Here is a 20,343-nt window from a genome sequence, read left to right on the forward strand (position 1 = left end):
GATGACAATTGATTATTGTTTTATATAATTTTGTATATTGATGAAGATGATAGCCATGCTATTTTGTTTTCAATTATATAAATACATATATGTATAAATTTTTTATTAAATACATGAGAATACATTTATGACATATTATTATTGACACAAAATAATGGTAATTCTGATAGCTAAAATAATAAAGTTGTCTCATTAAAAAGTCACAAGTTGAAGTCTAAAATAAAATAATTTAATATTTTTTAACAATTACTAATGATATAATAATAACAACAATTAATATTATACAAACATTATTAATTTATAAATATTCAATAATTTTTTTATTAATTATATTGTTGTAAAAACAAATAATTTTATCTTATGTTATATTATATTAATGAATAATTATTTGTGACATATATAATTTTTTATTTTTAATGATTTTTTGACAAATTAAAAAATAATTATAAATAATATATAAATAGTGACAAATTTTATTAATTATATTATCACATATTGAAAATAATATTAATTGAAAAAAAATCAGAAATTTAAATATAAAATAACATATTTTTTTCACAATATGATAAATTTTATATCTAAAACTGTTAATTGCATTATCAAAATGAAAATAATTTTGAATTGTAAAAAAAATTATAAATTTAAATCTAAAGTAACATAAATTTAGTATTTTTAACTAATATACATGTACTTGTAAATTTTCTATTAAATATATAAGAATAAATTTATGATACATTATTATGAGACATATTTTAACATGCTAATAATGAATAGTTTTCCATTGATAATAAATAATTATTAATTTATAAACATTTAATAAATTTTATATTAATTATATTCTTATTTTAAGAAAATTTTAGTAATTATGCATTTTTTAATTTTTTTAATATAAGAATAATATTTATGACAAATAAAAAGAAATCAAAAATAATATATAAATAGTAATAAAATTATGTTTATTATTAATTTTTTTGTCAATAAAAACCTATATTTATTGCACTGAACCATATTATTAAGCAATCCTTTGTTTCACTGTGTGACCATTGAACTAGTTAGCCAAGTGAAATTGTTATCCTTTAAAGAGTTAGCATGACCTATATGAACGGTTGCCCTAAAATATGTGGTCCATTAATTATGGGCCTTTTTCAACACATTTCTTATGCTTTGCTAACTATTACTTCTGTATTTCTCATTTGTACTTATAACTTACTTCATAAGATTTTTTTTAGTAAGTATATATATATATATATATATATATATATATATATATCCCCTAAACTATGTTGAATTATTGAAAAGAAATTAGCAAATTACTATAATATTCCATATTTATTTTTTAAGTCTTTACTGTAATCACGTTTATATAAATACACATTGTAATAATTTTTAAATAATTAAAGACATTAGTGTAAAATATGTAAGGAATGCTAATTTTATATATTCAAATAATCAGAGAATTTTCTGATAGTATCTAAGAACGAAACGAATAAGAAAAAAAAAATTAATGTGAATATGTAAAAGAGAACCTATAGAGTGTATATCTTAATTAATTCATAGTGGAGGCAATTTTTTTTGTTTCATTTTTTTTATCAGAGGAGAAATGTTCAAGAATGGGTGGTGCTCCATTTCAGTTGAGAAAGTTTCAAGATTTAAATGAGACCCATTTTTATTCTTAGAGTTAACTTTTTCATTTGCTAAAATACAAAACCTAGATGAGTAAATTAATTGTAAAATAGAATAATGAAGTCACTTGAAAAACTTAATGTTAAATGTGAAAATTCTCATACTAACAACTACTCTTCTGAAAAATAATTACAACAATATGATTACTTTATGAATTTTGTTACATTTTAAAAGTACTTATAAAATTATTAATCTTAAAAAGTATTGAGTTGCTTTACAGGGTAGATTAGAGAGTAAAACTATGTTTCTGGTAATGTGGAAACCAAATGGAACAATTTCACCTTTGTGTTTGATGAATTGCCTCAATGGATTGTATGAGACCGGCTCAATGAATTTAACGCGTCTATGGGTTCTGTTTTCATATGCTATTGCTGCAATGTCAATATTGGGTGGAGTTACATAGTAACACTGACAATAAATACCAAATACACACAACAAATGAAGAAAGAAATTGAGAAACTAGGCACAATAAACTGAGTAATAACAGCTGTAGAGAAAATGTTGCAAGCCTCATTTCATATCTTCATTCGTTCCGCTGTCCTAATTATGGACAACAACATGGTTCAAGCACTGTTGCTGCTTCCATCAGTTGATCCAGGCATAAGCTCTCTCAGCATAGCGACTACCTGCAACATGTTTGGCCTTCTTGAAGGCAAGTCATCAACACACTGCAAAGTAATCTCTAAATATCTTATCATCTCCTTCACTTCTTTGGCTTCTGCCTCATCAGTTCCTTGAGTGGCCAAAAGCAAGTCCGAGTCAATTACTTCCATTTGCTTCCCTTCACGGACCTTCATCTTGGCCCACCCAACCAAGTTGGTGTCACCGAAATCCTCTTTGTCAGTAGGGCGTTTACCACTAAGCAGTTCCAACATCACAACCCCAAATGAGTAGACATCTCCCTTAGCAGTGCACCTGAAGCTTTGGTAGTACTCTGGGGGAACATATCCTGGTGTTCCTGCCAGTGTGCTCACGCTAAGATGTGTATCAAGGGCACTTATAAGTCTTGCCATTCCAAAATCTGAGACCCTGGACTCCATTTCATGGTCAAGTAGCACATTGCTTGACTTCATATCTCTGTGTATGATGTGAGGGATGCAATTGTGGTGCAGGAAACAAAGCCCTTTAGCTGCACCTCTTGCAATCTTTTTCCTTTCTTCCCATGTCAAAATGCGGCGATCACGCGTTTTGATTCTCCCATGAAGCATCTCTTCTAAGCTTCCATACTCCATGTATTCATAAACAAGGAGCCTCTCTTCCCCCACTTTGCAGTACCCTAACAGAGGAACAAGATTTCTGTGCTTGATCTTCCCCAAGGTTTCCATCTCTGCCATGAATTCTCGATCACCCTGGCAGCTCAGTCGAATGAGCTTCTTTATGGCGACACTTGAGCCGTCTTTGAGTGTGGCCTTGAACACTTCACCAAAACCACCACACCCAATGAGGCTTTCTGCCGAGAACCCATTAGTTGCTTCAATCAGCTGGGAGAACTTGAGTTTCCTCAGCTGCCTCTGAAATGTTGCAACATTGATGCTCAGGGGCTCTTTCTCTTTGTCAATTTTCCATGTTGTAGCAGCATGGCAAGCTTGTAAGCTATTGAGCATCTTGACTTCTTCGGCCTCCTTCCTCCTTGCGCGCATTGCAATTGCCCACACAATTAAAATACAGAGAGAAGCAACAGAGATGAGAATTCCCATTACAATGCTGTTTGCCCATGTTGCGGTTGCTGTTTTATGGCCCCCTTTGCTAGCATCATCAGTTGGATTTGTTGTGGGTTGGCTATTTTCACTCTTGCAGTCAGGCAATGGTACACCGCAAAGGCCAGGGTTATTTGCATACTGGGAAGCTGGAAGAGTACTCAGTTGTCCCCTAGAAGGAATTTGCCCTGTTAACTCATTGTGAGACAGATCAATTTGCACCAAAAATGAGAGGTTTGAGAATGAGTCTGGAATATGACCCTGCAATCTATTGTGTGATGCATCAAACACACCCAAATTTTTTAGCTGGCCAAGTGTTGAAGGGATTTCTCCAGATAGCTGATTGTGAGATAATTCAAGAACTTGTAAAGCCACCATGTCTCCGAATTCATCTGGGATTTTTCCACGAAGCTCGTTATATGAAAGATCAAGATACTCCAGAGTCTGGTACTTGGTGAACAAGCTGAGGACAGGACCAGAATAGAGTCTTGTGAAATCACAAGTCCTCAATGTTGGGACCTGCAAGAGTCTTTCAGGTCGAATACCAGAGAATTCTAGCAAACCTCCAACTCCTTTGCATGAGTTTCCAACATTTCTTACAAACACCAAAGTGTTCCCTGAAAGGATCCCAAACAAGGATTTTGCTCCTTGCTGTCTTCCAAGTCTTGATGGAATCTCTCCAGTGAGCTTGTTGCTGTTCAAGTCCAACCACACCAAACTGCTGCAATTCGCTAGCTCTGCTGGTATCTCGCCAGTCAAGCTGTTGTTTCCAAGCTGCAGAACTGCTAACCTTGTCAAGAGACCAAACTCACGCGGTATTTCACCACTAAGCTCATTGCTTGTCAGTGATATCCATTCAAGATTGCTGCAATTGAATAACTCAATGGGAATTCCACCAGTGAGATGATTATTATTCAGTATGAGATCCTTAAGATTCTTGCACTGGCCCAGCTTCGGTGGAATTTTTCCTTCCAAACCATTGAACCATGCTATCAGCTGCTCAAGATTTTCAAGTTGTCCAAGCTCATCGGGAATTGTACCATTGAGATAGTTCAGACTAAAATCAAGTGTCTTCAGCTGTGAGCACTTCGACAGTTCAGCTGGGATTTCACCTATAATAAGATTATCTGGCATTCTCAGTTCCTCAAGTGAGGCTGCCCCTGGACATAAATCCCTGGGGATAGATCCATAAATTTTGTTTGAGCTGAAGTCCGCAATCCTCAACTTTTTGCAGGAAGATATTGAAGATGGAAATTGACCAGTGATAGCATTGTTCCCAAGCCTCAGTTCCTGCAATGAACCGAGGTTCTGAAAGATTGACCCTGCTAACTGTCCTGACAGGTTGTTGTTAGATATGTCAAGAAGTTGCAGCCAAGTGCATGAGGAGAAACTAGACGGGATTGACCCGGAGATGTTGTTGAAATAAAGTTTAACCTCTAAAAGGGAAGCACATGCATTTCCCAATTCAGAAGGGATCCAGCCTGTGAGTTGGTTGTGTGAAAGATCCAGAGTCTGTAGTTTGTTTAACTGACCCAAAGCTTTGGGAATTTCCCCAGAAATCATATTGTTAGCTAAATTCAAACTTTTAAGGCTGGTACAGTTTGACAAAGAGAGTGGAATTGAGTCTGACAAGCGGTTTCCAGATAGATCAAGTTGCAACAAGGAAATGCAATCCATTTTCAGGCCAAAAATAGAGCCTGACAGGTTGTTGGAAGATAGGTCAAGTGTCTGCAGTTTACCAGAATTTTGTAAGAAATTTTCAGGAATAGGACCTGTTAAGTTGTTGTAAGAAAGATTAACAACAACAAGATTTGGACACTTGGAGAAAAGGTTCTCAGGGACAGGGCCTGTAACCCCTCCAAAGGATAGATCAAGCTGTGTCAAACCATATGGGAGCTGAAGCAAAGAGGTAGAATTTACAGAAAATGAATTCAAAGACAGTTTCAGAACAGATAACATATCTAAAGAAGACAAAGGGTCAAGAGATATAGTCCCAGCAAGGTTATTATTCCCACTGATATCAAGCTGAGTAACTCTTCCAAGGGTGCAAGAGACTCCATACCAGCTGCATGGATTCTTATTCAGCTTCCATCCTGACAAAACTCCACCCTGATCGTTCTGAATCATCCTTTTGAACATGAGAAGAGCCTGCACATCAGTCTTGATGGAGGAAACTGCCGCACATTCAGTCACAGGAAACAAAACAGTGATCACAAGAAGTGTCACAGTGAGATGAGGCAAAAGCTGAACATGGTTGTTCTCCATTGAGAAAACAAGCCTTGTACAAAGCCAGAACACACAGGTCTGGGAAGAGAGAGGCCTGCAAAGAAAATGCAGAGAGATATAGACTAGTGTGTGTGTAGAGGAAAGAGGAAAGAAAGAGAGGGTGAGAGTGGTGAGTATGATGGGAATTTGTTGTGACAAAAGGAGTTGCTTTTTGTGTTTTATAAAATTGAAAGGAGGGAACGTGAGAGGAGAATAAGGTTGTGTTGCGTGCGGTGGGTATGTACTCGTAAGTTTGTTGGTATAATTTTATTTTACCTTTTGTTTATCATGTCTGAGATGTTTTATTAGATTTGTTGATAATGACAGAGATTTTTGTCCAAACTTAATACAACTTTTTCTTTGAATTACCTTAAGCAATTAAAAAGTTTGATTTGAGTGGTAGAAGTATAAATATAAATAAGGTTGGTATAATAAAGAATGTAGAGTAGAGTAGAGTAGAGAAGTGAGAGAATTTAGTTAATGGATTGATTTGACTATTAGTCAAGGATTTGGGACCCACAGACAAAGGTGTGTATCTAAAGATCGGCGCTATAAAAACGAAAGAAAAGGAAACATTGAGAAGTTGGTCTGTGTTTGATCCAAGAGTCATTGTCTGTCAGTGAGCGTGAGAATGTTTCCCCATATGTATATGACACACACATAGTACTACTGAAACCTTGGATTGGCACCATGTGCAACTTATGTGCTTCTTTTCTCATTCCAGCCATTCTTTTCTTTCTATTTCTCCCTGCTTTCAACACTGTCCTCCAGACATTCCAATCACCTACTGCTGCTGCTGCATTTTCTTTTTATTTCATATATTTGACTTTACATTTTAAATTTTATAAGTTTAACTTATTATAACTTAGATATATATTCTGAATCTGCATTTAACTTACGTACATTAAATTAAACATGCACTTATGTTTAGTAAATAATATAATATGCTAAAGTTATTTGGGCTTTTACTTTTTTTAATTATATTATGTGAAAGTATGGTTTCAACTTTTTTCCTCCTGACCATTAAATTATTTTATTTTGAATAATTTCATTTAAAAGTAAAACCCATCAACCCAAACATTAAATTTAATAAAAAAAACTCAAATTTTACATGTTTTGAACTCTAATCTCATCCTCCGAAACTTTTCAAACTTAAATTAAATTTAGGCTTAATCAAATTTTTCTGATAATTTTAAATATTTTTAATTGAGTTTATATTAAATTTTTTTAATGTATTGAGTATTTAAAAATTCTGTATTTTTATTGAGTCTTTGCCATTTAATTTATCTGTTAATTGGGTGATGTGACGATTGTTTTGATAGGTTACTTAACTTAGTTGTCTTCACATGTATTTTATGTTAATCTTAAATGACATAATTTTATGATTAACATAATAGGTGGTTTATGTGATTTTTATTGTTAAATGATGATAAACAAAAATCGAAAGAAAGACAAAACGAAAACTTAAAGACTATGGAACAAGTGTGAGGTTGAACAACATAACAAGTGTGAAGTTGAAGTTGCACAAGGTAGTGAACTCTACGTTTTGAGTTGGAGTTTGTCACCACCTTCATACGTAACCTCAACTTCATGTTTGTCCTATTGTTCAATTTCACTTTTGCTGTGCAGTCTCCCAATATCATATTTAGGTTTTTGTTTTGTTGTTTTTTTCATTTTTGTTTATCCCATCTAACAATAAAAGTTCCATATTATGTTACCTTCAAGACTACATCGTTTAATACTAATATAAAATAATATGTAAAGACAATTATAAAACAAAATCACGTCACACTCAGTTAAAAAAAAATAACAGAAACTTAATTGAAAAATATAAAATTTGTAGATACTCAATACAGAAAAAAAATAATTATTAGCCATACACTTGTAACTTAAATTTATATTTTTAAAAATATTTTATATTCCAAATTTATTATAAACTCCTACATATATTTGGGTGGAAAAATAGGTTTTGAGAGTTTTAAATAAAAACAATGGGAAGACTAAATTTGCTTGATTTCAAAAATAAAGACATGAAATTGGTTAAACGAAAAACTATACATGATTTAAATTTAAAAGATAAAAATAGAGTAAAAACATCCTCAATTGATGTTTGATAGACATAGCAACATTGATAAATAAGCAAACAAAAATAATCATACAGAGGCTCCCACTATTATGTTACTATTATTGATGTTGATACCGTTGTAATCTTATACCAGTTTCCAGTTGCATTTAAACTATACACTCTCTGGAGTGTATCTGTATTTTGCAGTGAAAATGTAGATAATGAGGTAGCTTTTCATCATTGTGATTGTTTAATTTAGAATGCATGTATGTGTATATATATAAGAATTAAAAGTGTTTTTATGAGGGGCCCTGGTGTTGAAATGTGAAGGGGGAAAAATGATGATAGTGTGTTATGGTTGAATGTTTTGTGGGGAAAAATAAATTGTAGGTAGATTAAAGAAATGGAGGCCCCCACCCACCATGAAGAAGCATCAATTAGGCCAGTGTTAATGGCATGGGAGGTTATGATGCCCCCTTTTGTGCCTTTCACATTCTTGCTTTGCAACCACTTTCATCTATCACACTATTTATTCACTCTTCAACACTCACTTGGTTCAAATCCACTCTCATCTTTTAAAGTTTTCACTTTTTAGCTGGGTTTGGGACCATCTCTTACTTTGCAACACACTCTAATAAGCACATTCTGCTTGCTCAATCCATGTTGAGTTGTTCTTTCACACCAAATTAAGATACTGTCCACAAGTGGTCATTTTTTTTTCTTCTGTTGGAGACCATATTGAGTCCACAGTTTATTTAATATTTCTTCTGTGACACTTGGAGCAAGGGGTGCAAACTAATATGTGTAAGAAAAGACTTTTAATTATGAACTACTTTTATGCATCTTTCTAAAAGTTTGAAACCAATTTTATATTTATTGCATTTGTAATGTTCAAGAAGGGATAAATTGCACTTAAAAACTGGATAAATTTCTCCTTAAAAAAGGATAAATTTCTCCTTGTACAAATAAAATAAATTACGTTATAAACTAAAATTGCTGTACACAAATTTAGAATAAGAAATTTGAAATATTTTATAAGAAAAAAAAATAGAGGGATTTATTTTGTGAACAAGTTTGCCAAAGTGTGAGTGTATCATATCAATTCTTCTATCATCTCATATTATATGTTTTTGTATATGTCTATAAGAGAAAACTATATCAAATTATGACATTATTAATAATTTTATATAACAATTTAATAAAAAATTATACAGGTTTTTTTTAAATTAACAACATTTTTTAAATATGATAAAATATCAAGTAATAAAACTAATTTTATAAAAAAAATCACCATTAAAAATATTTTTTAATGGAAAAATCAATCACAAATATTAGACAATTTCACAAAACTATCTAGGTTGAAAGTAATCTCACCACAAAAATAATAAATTACAAAATATTTGTAGCATGAAACTTAACTTCGTATAATAGTGACACAAAACACATTGTCCTAAACTTTTTAGTTCCTTTACAAAAAAAACTATTTACATCATATAAATAAAAAATAATTTAGCATCACAAATTGTGTTGGGATAATCCGTCACATAACTAAGACTACTTAAGCAAATATATTATAGTTTTAACCAATAATTACTTTAACAAAACATACATAGTTTGAAGCGAAATAAATGTTATTAAAAAAAGAAACAATGACCCTATTAGTTAAAATGCAATAACACACATTTTAAGTGATATAAGAGCATCTCGCTTAAAGTGAGATAATACACCCTTTAAGCAATATGAGAGAGTGTCACTTAAAGCGAGATAACACACCACACAAGCATGAAATTGTCTGGCATAACACATGAAAACATAAACTTTAAGCAAACTTTGAAAAAAAGGTGGACAATTAACAACTTGTCCAATCAGTGTTCATGTCATCGTGTTAAGAACTAACCAAAGAGGTTATCTCTAATACCTATTGTTGGAAGATCTGGCTCTAAAAGGGATGTTGAATAGTGTCTTAGAATCCACAAACAACTAGACTAGATCGTCTAATGAAAAAAGAAATAAAAAAGAACAAAGAAATATTGGTTTATCCAAACACACAGGAAACAACCAATGTTCCCTTAAGAAAACTTCTTAAGATGGTCCACTAATCAAATTAATTATTATGAACAACTCTTGATTATCATGTCTTAGTATCCCCCTGAGATCAAGACCTCAAAAGAAGTAACAAAGAGCTCTACAAAAGAGATCAGTTTAAGATCACAAGGTTATTTCACGTAATGAATAAATACACAAGTTTAACTCACTCACAAAGAATACTTAGAAACTTATGAATACAAGAAAACTTGTATAACACTTGTGTTTTTTCAACTTCAACTTAAATCCTTTATATACACGTCTTTGAAGATGATTATTGCTTCAAGCTTTGCTTTGATTGTATTTTCTTTGATCATATTTGTCAACTATGTAAATCACATATTGTGTTTGTTGGTGGAAGATTTTAATGCAAAGTTTGATGCTTTGAATCTTTATTTTCTCTTCATAAGCAAACAATACAAAAGCATAAGGGCATGATTCAATTATACTTTTGAATGTTTTTTTTTGTTTCCTTTTCTTTTGTTCTAATATGAACTTTGTAGAATATAACCTTCTCTATAAAACATTTTTTGTTTAATCATTCAAATCGTATATGATATTGCAGGTTTTACCAATCTTGATTCATTTCATCTATAAAAAAGTATTTATAGTTATCACTTTGGTTATATATGTAAGATATTTAACCTTAAGATGTAAAGGCCGATAGAACTTCTAACACTATAAATTGCATGAAACACACACCAAAAGGTTCATGAAATAGCAACATGTCTATGTTTATATCTTTGTTATCGTCATTGTTGTTTTCCTTTTCCTTTTTGGATTATATGCAACCTCATCTCCCACTACCCAATCATTGGTTTTTATATCAACTAGCTGGCACAATATTCTAACTTCTCAAGATAGAACCTCATAATAGAGGGCTTCCTTCCCTTACACATATGTACTTCTAGTATGGATATAAATAAGGTCTATACACTATAAGAAAATTATGAAATAGAAACCAATTTTTAGATACCAAAATAATTAGTTGCAATAGTAACTAAATTAGAGACCATTTTAGAAACTAAAAAAAAAATTGGTTTCTAAATTAGTTTCTATTATCGTTAAATAGTTTCTAAATTGATATTTAATTAGCAAACAAGATTTTTGCTACCAAATTTAATACTTTTTCTCTTGTAGTGATAGTTATACGTTCACGTTTATACTTTTCTCTTATATAAAACAAAGTTATATAAAATATGAGATTATTCTTTAATTAATTATCAAATTAAAAAAATTCATTTGATTCTGATAAGAATTAAGTTTATTCCTACATATTGTAAAAAAAAACAAGATTACATAATTTTTTTTATGTTGGTTTTTTTATTTTTAAATATTAAATTTATTTAATATTTTAACGAGATTATATATTTTTATAATTCATAATTTACAAAATATAAATAAAGCAAAAAAACATTACTTGATATGCTTACAAATCATGTAATCACCATAGATTCTATAGACTATCATAGACTATTGTGAGAATTTTATTTTAAAATAAATATTTTATAAAATAAATTTTATTATTAAAATAGGTTTAAAAAGATAAATATTGAATATAAAGTGACGCATATGATCATACATATATTAAACAATTAATTTTAAATATATTATTTCTCAATTATTTATTTTTTAAAATATTAAGTAATATATAAGATTAATTAGAAGATCATACATATATGATGATGATTATTTGCTTGTGAAAGGACAGTGTAAAGTACTTGAAAAAATTATTTTATATTTATATATATATATATATATATATAAATACACACAAAATATTTAATACATAAAGTAGTGAAAAACCATAAGTCTACTAAAACTTCAGTGCAAACTTAGTTTTGGAAAATATGATTTAAAAACCTTATGAAATCATTACCAACAATATGATGTGTGTATTAATATTTAGCAACTGTCACTACCATTCATGAAATTAAAATCAATTTTAAAAATAAAAAATAATTAGTTGTTATAGTGATTAAATTAGAAATAATTTTTGAGATTTAAAAAAAATAGTTTTTAAATTAGTTTATATTATTGTTAAATAGCTTTTAAATTGGTATCTAATTAACAACCAAGATTTTTTCACCAAAATCTCTAATTTAGTCACTATACCAACTAATTATTTTTGTTTCTAAAATTAATTTTTATTTTATGATTTTTTTAATTATGTATTTTAAGTAAGTTAATAAATTTTAATGAAAAAAATATAAGTTCATGTGTATGATCATACATAAAATTAAATAATACTTTGGTAATAAAGATAGAGTAAGGTACACATTTATATTAAAAATCTGGTTTACTTAAAAAAAACTTATTATTTATTTGCAATATAGGAAACCTTGTCATGTATAAAATATAATCTAGCACTTATATTATGGTTTGTAATTGTAATTATGTGTGAATAAGTTTTAGTATGAGTGAAGTACTAGAGAACATGAGAAGTTATACATACACCTATACAACACTTTAATACTACATATACACACATTAAAAGATTGATGAAAAAAACAAGATTAATTATTCCTTCGATTGAAAACTAAAATGAGATCTATTCATATATAAAGTATTTAAAGAAAATAAACAATATAAATACAATAAATTTAAAATTGCATCTAAAGTTTTTCATACTTCAAGCATCTACTATGTTATCATGTTTCTCATTGCCGCAAATAAAGTATCCGTATCACCATTCAACTCAATTGTCATGTGAAATAAATTAACGGTCAAAAGTATGGAACACGAAAACAAATTATAAAAGTAGCACTCGTTTGGATAAGCACAAAATTTAGTAACTGATACCAAGAGAAGAAACAAAGGAGTATCACCAAATTTAACATCAATCATCTTTTCGCTTATATAACTTATTATTGATACCTTATTTTGGTTGAAAAGTTTATTTGATCTTATTATTAGTTCTAGGTTTACGTTGGTGAAGATTGAGTCACTAAAAATCTTGTTAAAATTTCTACAATCTTTGATGTTGTTGATCATCTCATAGTTCAAGTTTCTCTCTTGATCGATTCACTTGTTTTTGTTATTGTATCTATTGATTGGTATTAGATAATCTATTTTATATAAGAATATAACTTTTTTTTCATTTGTTATATTGTAGTTTTTTCACTAAAAAAATCATGAAATAGAAACTAATTTTTAGACACCAAAATAATTAGTTGCAATAGTAACTAAACTAGAGACAATTTTAGAAACTAAAAAAAAAATATTAGAGACAATTTTAGAAACTAAAAAAAAAATTAGTTTCTAAATTAGTCCATTGTTAAATAGTTTCTAAAAGAGACAAACACAAGAGTTGATGGAACCAAACCTGTGACCATTTGTATATGCGTCAACATTACCAAAATTATTTTGATTTAATGCATTGATTGCTTGAGCCAATTTTTGAATCTGCTCCGCGGTGAATCTTTGTGAATATAGAATAAGTGTGAGGTATAAAGAAATTGTTTCAAATTGGATGTTTTCTCGTTGAAGGAGTGTAGTATATATATACAAATAAAATTATAACTACCGAAGAGGAATATAAAACCTAATTATGTCTATTTAATCAACCAATTATGTTACATAATAACTAATTATATCATATAATAACTGATATATAATTTTCTTAGTAACTAATTAAGTTAACTAATAATATCAAAATGATAACAAATATATTTTTTAATATTTATAAATCTATTTTTTTTCACTTGATCGTCCAACAATTTGTATGACACTCCCAAAATTCGAAGAGGAATCTAAAATTGGCCCGTTGAGATTCTGAAAATATTTGTTGTCATAGCAACTCCGGAGAATTCCTGAAAGGTTAATAGAGAGATTATCATCTTCTGAAAATATTTACCTCAAACTGATGAAGTTCTTCTTTTTACCTGAAACCGGTATATAAGGATTACTGTGTTGTAGCAGAGTAATGCCACTATGAATTGTTCATACCAAGGTCAATTAATACTCCTGAGCATGGTTTTGAGCTATTTATTAATTTTGTTCATGTTTTCTTTTACATTGAGACCTAGGAAAGGAAACACTATTGTGTTTTCTTTTCTTTGCTTTTTGTCTTCACTTTTAAACAGTTTCTACAAGAAAAGTGAATGTGGTAAAGTAAGAATGCAATATAAATATGTTGTCTGCATATGGGTAGGGAAGAGAGTGAAAAAGTTAGTTTTAGGTGTAGTGTGATATGGATGCTTTTTGACCAAGAGAAGTTGATGTTATGGGAAAACTGCGTGATAATTGTACATACTATTATTAGTCTTCAATATGGTGACCCATTCCTAATGATTTCCAAGGACCAAAGTAACACATAACTTTGGTATGTATTCCATAAACTCCAATGTAGAACCCTCAAACTACTTCACTCTTCCCAGCTCCTTCAACACTTCCATTTACAAAATTGTTCATTGCTCTCTCATGGGTAATACATATACAATCATTCAGTGTGTGTTACTTTTTTTTTCCTCCATTTTATTTCTAACACTGCAGGTCAGTTTAGCCACTCTGAAAGATAGCAGTTTAGAAAACAAACAAGAAATTACCCAGGGAGTTTATTTCTTAGAAAAACAAATGATGAAGGTTTTTTAAAAAGTATTACAAAAAAGAAGAAAATAAGATGTATGATACCATGTCATCTCTTTTGATTAAATATTATTTAGTAAATATAAAAATTATTAAATAAAAATTAAATTTAAAGATAAAAAATAATTAGTTAATATATTGAATAAGTTAAATATTATTTTAAAGATTAAAAAACTATTGATTTTTATTATTAATAAAAATTAACTATGAAAATTTTACTCACTAATATTTTAAATTTTAATTTTTTTTAATAAATTAATTTAAAATATAAAACTAATTAAGTTAGATATCAATTTAGAAACTACTTTATAATTTGTATTAACCCTACAAGAAAATCATGAAATAGAAACTAATTTTTAGAGACTAAAAATAATTAGTTGTTATAGTGATTAAATTAGAGACCATTTTAGAAATTAAAAATATTTTTGGTTTCTAAATTGATTTTTATTGTTGTTAAATAGTTTCTAAATTGGTATCTACTAAGATTTTTGCTATCAAATTTGGAATTTAAAAAACCTTAATAGCTAATTAGATACCAATTTAGAAACTATTTAACAATAATAGAAACTAATTTAGTTACTATAGCAATTAATTTTATTTTTGTCTCTAAAATTGGTTTCTATTTCATGATTTTATTGTAGTGTAATAAAATTATTTTATAAATTTCTATTAATAATAAAAATTATTTTAAATATTAATAATTTTTTAATTTTTAAAATAATATATAATAACTAATCATTTTAATTTATAAAATTAATTTATATTAAATTGTTACCGTGAAACATTCAATTCTTATTCAATAACTATTGACTTTTAGTTTCCGTTTTCAAAGTTGTGTTACTTAAATCTCAATAATTCTATATGAAAACAGTTAAAGTAACTTCAACTTATTTATTCACATTAATTTTTTTTCTCTATTTTGTCAAATTTTTTTATTATTATAAAGGAACAATAAATATACAAAGTGATTATAAATATTAGATAGCTAAGAAGAAATCATAAAAATAGGAAATTCATCCAAAATATTCTTGATCCCATAATAGATAACATATATACACTCTACCACCAAAATCTATAACCATTCCATACTATATAATTTCTTTTTTTATAAAATTGGTTTCTATTTCATGATTTTGTTGTAGTGTATATTAACTAAATTAGATATTATTTTAAGGACTAAAAAATTTATTGGTATATAAAGTAATTTCTATAAATAGTTTCTAAAATGATATCTAATTAGTTACCTAATTTTTAGCTATCAACAACAACAAGATTTAAAGTGAGATTAAGAATATGGATTGAAGTATCCTAGTACTTCCATTTATATTATTTTTTGTTGTTGATAAAAAAAAATAGAGGAAGACAAACATTTCAAAGACGAGGGAAATATGATGTTTGATTGAGTTGCAAGAAACTCTTGAAATTGTTTTTCACGATCAAATGCATTAATGGGATGCATATAATCCTCCTTTTCACCAACTATATTTAATTACACAATAAAATAACAAAGAACAATCCAACTAAAAATAATACAACAAACCACATTACCAAAAATAAATTAGAGCATATGACTGAAATCAAACCAGAGTAGAAAACATAGAAGAAATGATAGCCACATTTCAACTGAAAATAAATTGCTATTAAATAAAGTTACCCAATAAATATATAAATCGTACTTCAATACTTATGCTTTGTTTGGAGTGGATAGTAGAGTATGTGAAAGAGTGGAAGTGTGAAGAAAGTTTGATATGTTTGGATTGTGGTAATTTAGAGTGGATGTCTGGGGAGAGTTTATTGAAGAATGTAAGTGATGTGATAGTTTTGAGAGTATTTTGAATTATTTTTAAAAGTATAAATTGTAAGTTTACAAATTTACCCTTATTTTTAAAAATATTTGAATAATGAAATATAAAATATTTTTATTTAGATTTGATTTAATTAAAATTTTATATATTATTCTTTTTGAATAATTATTTTAGAAAAGAAAAAAAATACAAGTTTCTTATCATTTTTACAAATTTATTCTTATATTTTAAAAAATAATTAATTTATCTTTTTATAATTAATAATAATATTATTATATAAATTTCTTTATTTTATATAAATAATTTTATTTATTTTTATTATATTATAATTTTATTTCTATTATTTTTAGTAATATTATTAAATATTTGATACAAATACAATAAAATAAAATAAAAATTAATAATAATATTATTATTTAATAATTTTATTTAATTATTCTTTATTCATTTAAATTACATTATCATTATTTAAAAAAATTATTTTAATTATATTATTATTTTATAAATTAATTCTACATATTAATGTTATTTTAATATTTAAATATTCATATTATTAATATTCATATTTTTTATTATTAAAATATATAAATATATTTATAATATTACTATTTATTTTATTATTATATTATATAATTAAATTCTATGTCATAATCGATTATATTAATATATGTATAATATAACATATATAATCGATTACGTTATAGAATTTATATAAAATCGATTATAAATATAAATTTTGTAATATAATTTAATTTTTTATAAATATATATATATAACTATTGATGATAAGAGAATCATCCAAAGGCAAAGAAACAGCAAAAAAAATCCACTACAACCACTTCTTCGGTAGTTCATGGTCAACCGTACATCAACGATTAGTCTAAAACAAAAGACCACGAAGAAACAAATTTTAAAGGGTTTCCACGAATAAACATATGAGAGAACTTTATGAGAAAGAAAAGTAAATAGGAAAAAGAAAGACTTTAATTTCAGAATTCACTTTGCTTTCTCTTTTACGTGATTGCAACATAGAAAAAATTGCCATGGAATCGTTGGTGAAACTTGATTGAATCATGAGTTGGTGCCACTTTGCCCCCAACTTAACAAGCTTGATTAACTTTTTGGAACTCTTCATATATATTATGCTAAACACAAATCAAATCTTTAAAACTAAGTTTAATTTTTTTATTAGATTGTATAAAAAAATTTGAAGAATCCTAATTGAGAGGGTGTGAAAAGGGGTGGGACTTTTGATGAATGTTAAGGAATAGGAATAAGATGAGGAAGTTGTCGTCTATGGCACGCCTCACATAGGATTTTTCTGAAAGAGAAGAAACGAAATCATTGATTGTGACCCAAAAGCCATATCCTCTTTTGTCTCTTCAATCCCAATATTTTCTCCCTTTCTCTCCCAATTTCATCATCTCATTTTCTGAATCTTTGCAAAGAAAATATTGTGACTATGAATGGCCTTTTCAAATCATAAAAAGATCATTCCCTTGGCGTGTAAGACTTAGTCTCCCTTGTTGGATAGGGTTTCCACTCTTTTTGGCTTTTCTATATCACATTATAAATTTGTCATCAATCATATGCTATAATATCTTTCCAACCTTTCTCTCCTACAAAATAGATATTGCTGTAAACTAAGTTAAAAATCACTTTGGACTAATGTGCCTTATATGGTGAGATCGTTGTGGGATTATAGGGTAGGTTGATAACACTAACTTATAAATTAACTACTTTTTTTTTAACTTAAAAGTTTGGAACTGTAAAAGTTATCTTAAAAAATCCTTTTATTTTATTTATAATGATTATTATATATCTTCAAATCATGACAATAATTTTTAACTTTATATTATAAAGGATGGCCATGTTTATTATTTTTATATCTTACAAAAAAAAATATAACTTAGCAAAATGAAGTTATATCTATTAAAACTCCCTAGTATAAAAAATGATACTTTACATTTTTTCTTTTCAACATTCCAAGTAGATTTTGACATTCTACAGCAAAATTATAATTTTATTTATTTATTTTGAAACTTATATGTATGATTTGAAGTTCAAAAAAATCTTACAAATATAAGAATTATTCATCAGGTTGACAATTAATTGGTTTATATATTTTTTTTATTATAAATATCAATTACAACGATTCCTTTCATCAAAGTTAAGAAATAATGCAGACTTAAGAGTATGTTTACATAATTCATAAATGTATACTTATAATGTTCAAAATTTAATTATCTTAGATACTTTCAAAAGCATCCTACATATTTATATATATTATGTTACTATTGTTAATGCTGAAGATCAATGCTAAAGATTCTTCTTATATCTTAAAGTATCTTAAAGTATGACACAAGATGCTTGAAATAAGTTGTGAAATCCTAATCAAGAGTAACATCAGATGTAACTTTCTTTTTTTTTTGTCCTTTCCTAAGACCCTGCACATACACATAAAGAAAAAACTTATCAAACACACCTTTTTTTTTTCTTAATCTTAACTAAATAATTAAAATTCACTCACTACAATATATTACATAAATATAAAAAGTTTCAGTAATATAACATTTAAATACGAACTTCAAAAAATTAAATATTATAATTTGTCTAGTATCAAACATCCTAATGTAACACATATATGTATGTAACACTTTTTGTTATTTCTTAGTTAAATTTGAAATATTACGAATTATATCCGTATGTAACAATTTTTTTTAATTAAATTTTTAATTACCTTATATACATATTATATTCTTATATAATAATTTCTGTTTTAATAATTAAATTTTAAATATCTTACATACGGATTATATCTGTATGTAATTATTCACGTTTCATGCCGCCAAAGTTACATACATATTATAGCCGTATGTAATTATTTTTGGTTTATACACGGAAAAATCTGTATGTAATGTCTATTTACATACTGAATATAATTTGTATGTAAATATTCGTATGTAACGTTCACTTTACATAGGGATAAAAATTCGTATGTAATAATCGATATGTAATTCCATATTTTCTTGTAGTATAACTTATCAACATAATTAATAATACATAAATTAAGTTAATGTGGTATGTTAAGATAAAGAAAATTTTCAATAACATCTCCAATGAAGTTGAGCCATCACATGATGTGTTTCAAAAGATACATTTACATTAGCTATATGTCTCAAAGAAGATCAACACTTATTATTTGGTTAGGGTAGTTTACACACATATCCCAAGCATAGGATATAAATCTCATTTAGTCTATCCCCACTTAATGTCTTAATCTATATGATCAAATTATCATTAAAGGTTGAATATCTCCTTTACATTAATGGATAACATGCTTAATATCATTGCCTAAGGTAGGATGTCACACTAGGTATCCTACACACAACATACATCAATAAAAGGTGAATAACCAACCCTTGATTGATCTCCCTAGCACCCAACCTCAACCTCATTTGAGTGACCATCGTGTTGTTCATGCTTGTAGAGGACATATAATTGTCTTGGTCTCTCTCCCTTTACAAGTTATTACTTGAGTAAATATTCAATTGCTTAAGTAAACAAGGTGTTAGTCAAGAGTGGATGGGTCCAACGAATACTCAAATTTTAGCTAGAAGTGAATACGTGTTAAAAAAATCAATATTTAGTTAGGAATAGTGGTAATCCAAATAATACTGGGTTTATCAAGACTTTTGGAATCCAAAAAATACTAATATTTTATCTTGTAACATTAGTATGCTTAAGTACTAAAAATATAGGTTTTTACGTCCTCAGTGCTATTCTGAGATACAAAATTATATTTTAAATGTTATCTAGTCTTAAATTGAAGTTGAGTTTTTCTTCACCACTCACTCTTAGAATGTCTCTTTAAGTCAAACAACAATAGTAACAATGATCATGGATGAATTCATGAATGAAAAAAGGGAGAAGAGAATGGCATTTCAAGAAGAATCATTAGAAACATAACTAGACAAAATACTCTTGCAACAAAAAATCATTTATTTTCCTTGTTTAATATTTTTTGAAGCTCTAATTATAAGTAGTGGTATAAATAGTAAAAACATAAATAAATTTTTTTAAAGATCCAAAATCTTGTTAAAAAACATTTAAAAGAAAACATGAACCATAAATCAACCAACATTATAAATCTAAC

The 20,343-nt window shown here is 27.9% G+C and overlaps 1 protein-coding gene across 1 annotated transcript; it reads right to left on the reverse strand.

Annotated features, from left to right (window-relative positions):
- Nucleotides 1-2,012: 2,012 nt before the first annotated feature.
- Nucleotides 2,013-5,929, reverse strand: BRL2 (BRI1-like 2). The gene has a single exon (XM_068613451.2). The coding sequence runs from the start codon at nt 5,643-5,645 to the stop codon at nt 2,247-2,249; it is 3,399 nt and encodes a 1,132-aa protein (XP_068469552.2). The 5' UTR covers nt 5,646-5,929; the 3' UTR covers nt 2,013-2,246.
- Between the last annotated feature and the right edge of the window lie 14,414 nt (nt 5,930-20,343).

The sequence above is a fragment of the Phaseolus vulgaris genome, chromosome 2 (assembly GCF_051622355.1).
Source record: "Phaseolus vulgaris cultivar YP4 chromosome 2, ASM5162235v1, whole genome shotgun sequence".
Taxonomy (NCBI): Eukaryota; Viridiplantae; Streptophyta; class Magnoliopsida; order Fabales; family Fabaceae; genus Phaseolus; species Phaseolus vulgaris.

Coding starts and splice junctions, on each gene's coding strand:
- BRL2 (XM_068613451.2), bottom strand. CDS start 5,645: ATGGAGAACAACCATGTTCAGCTTTTGCCTCATCTCACTGTGACACTT.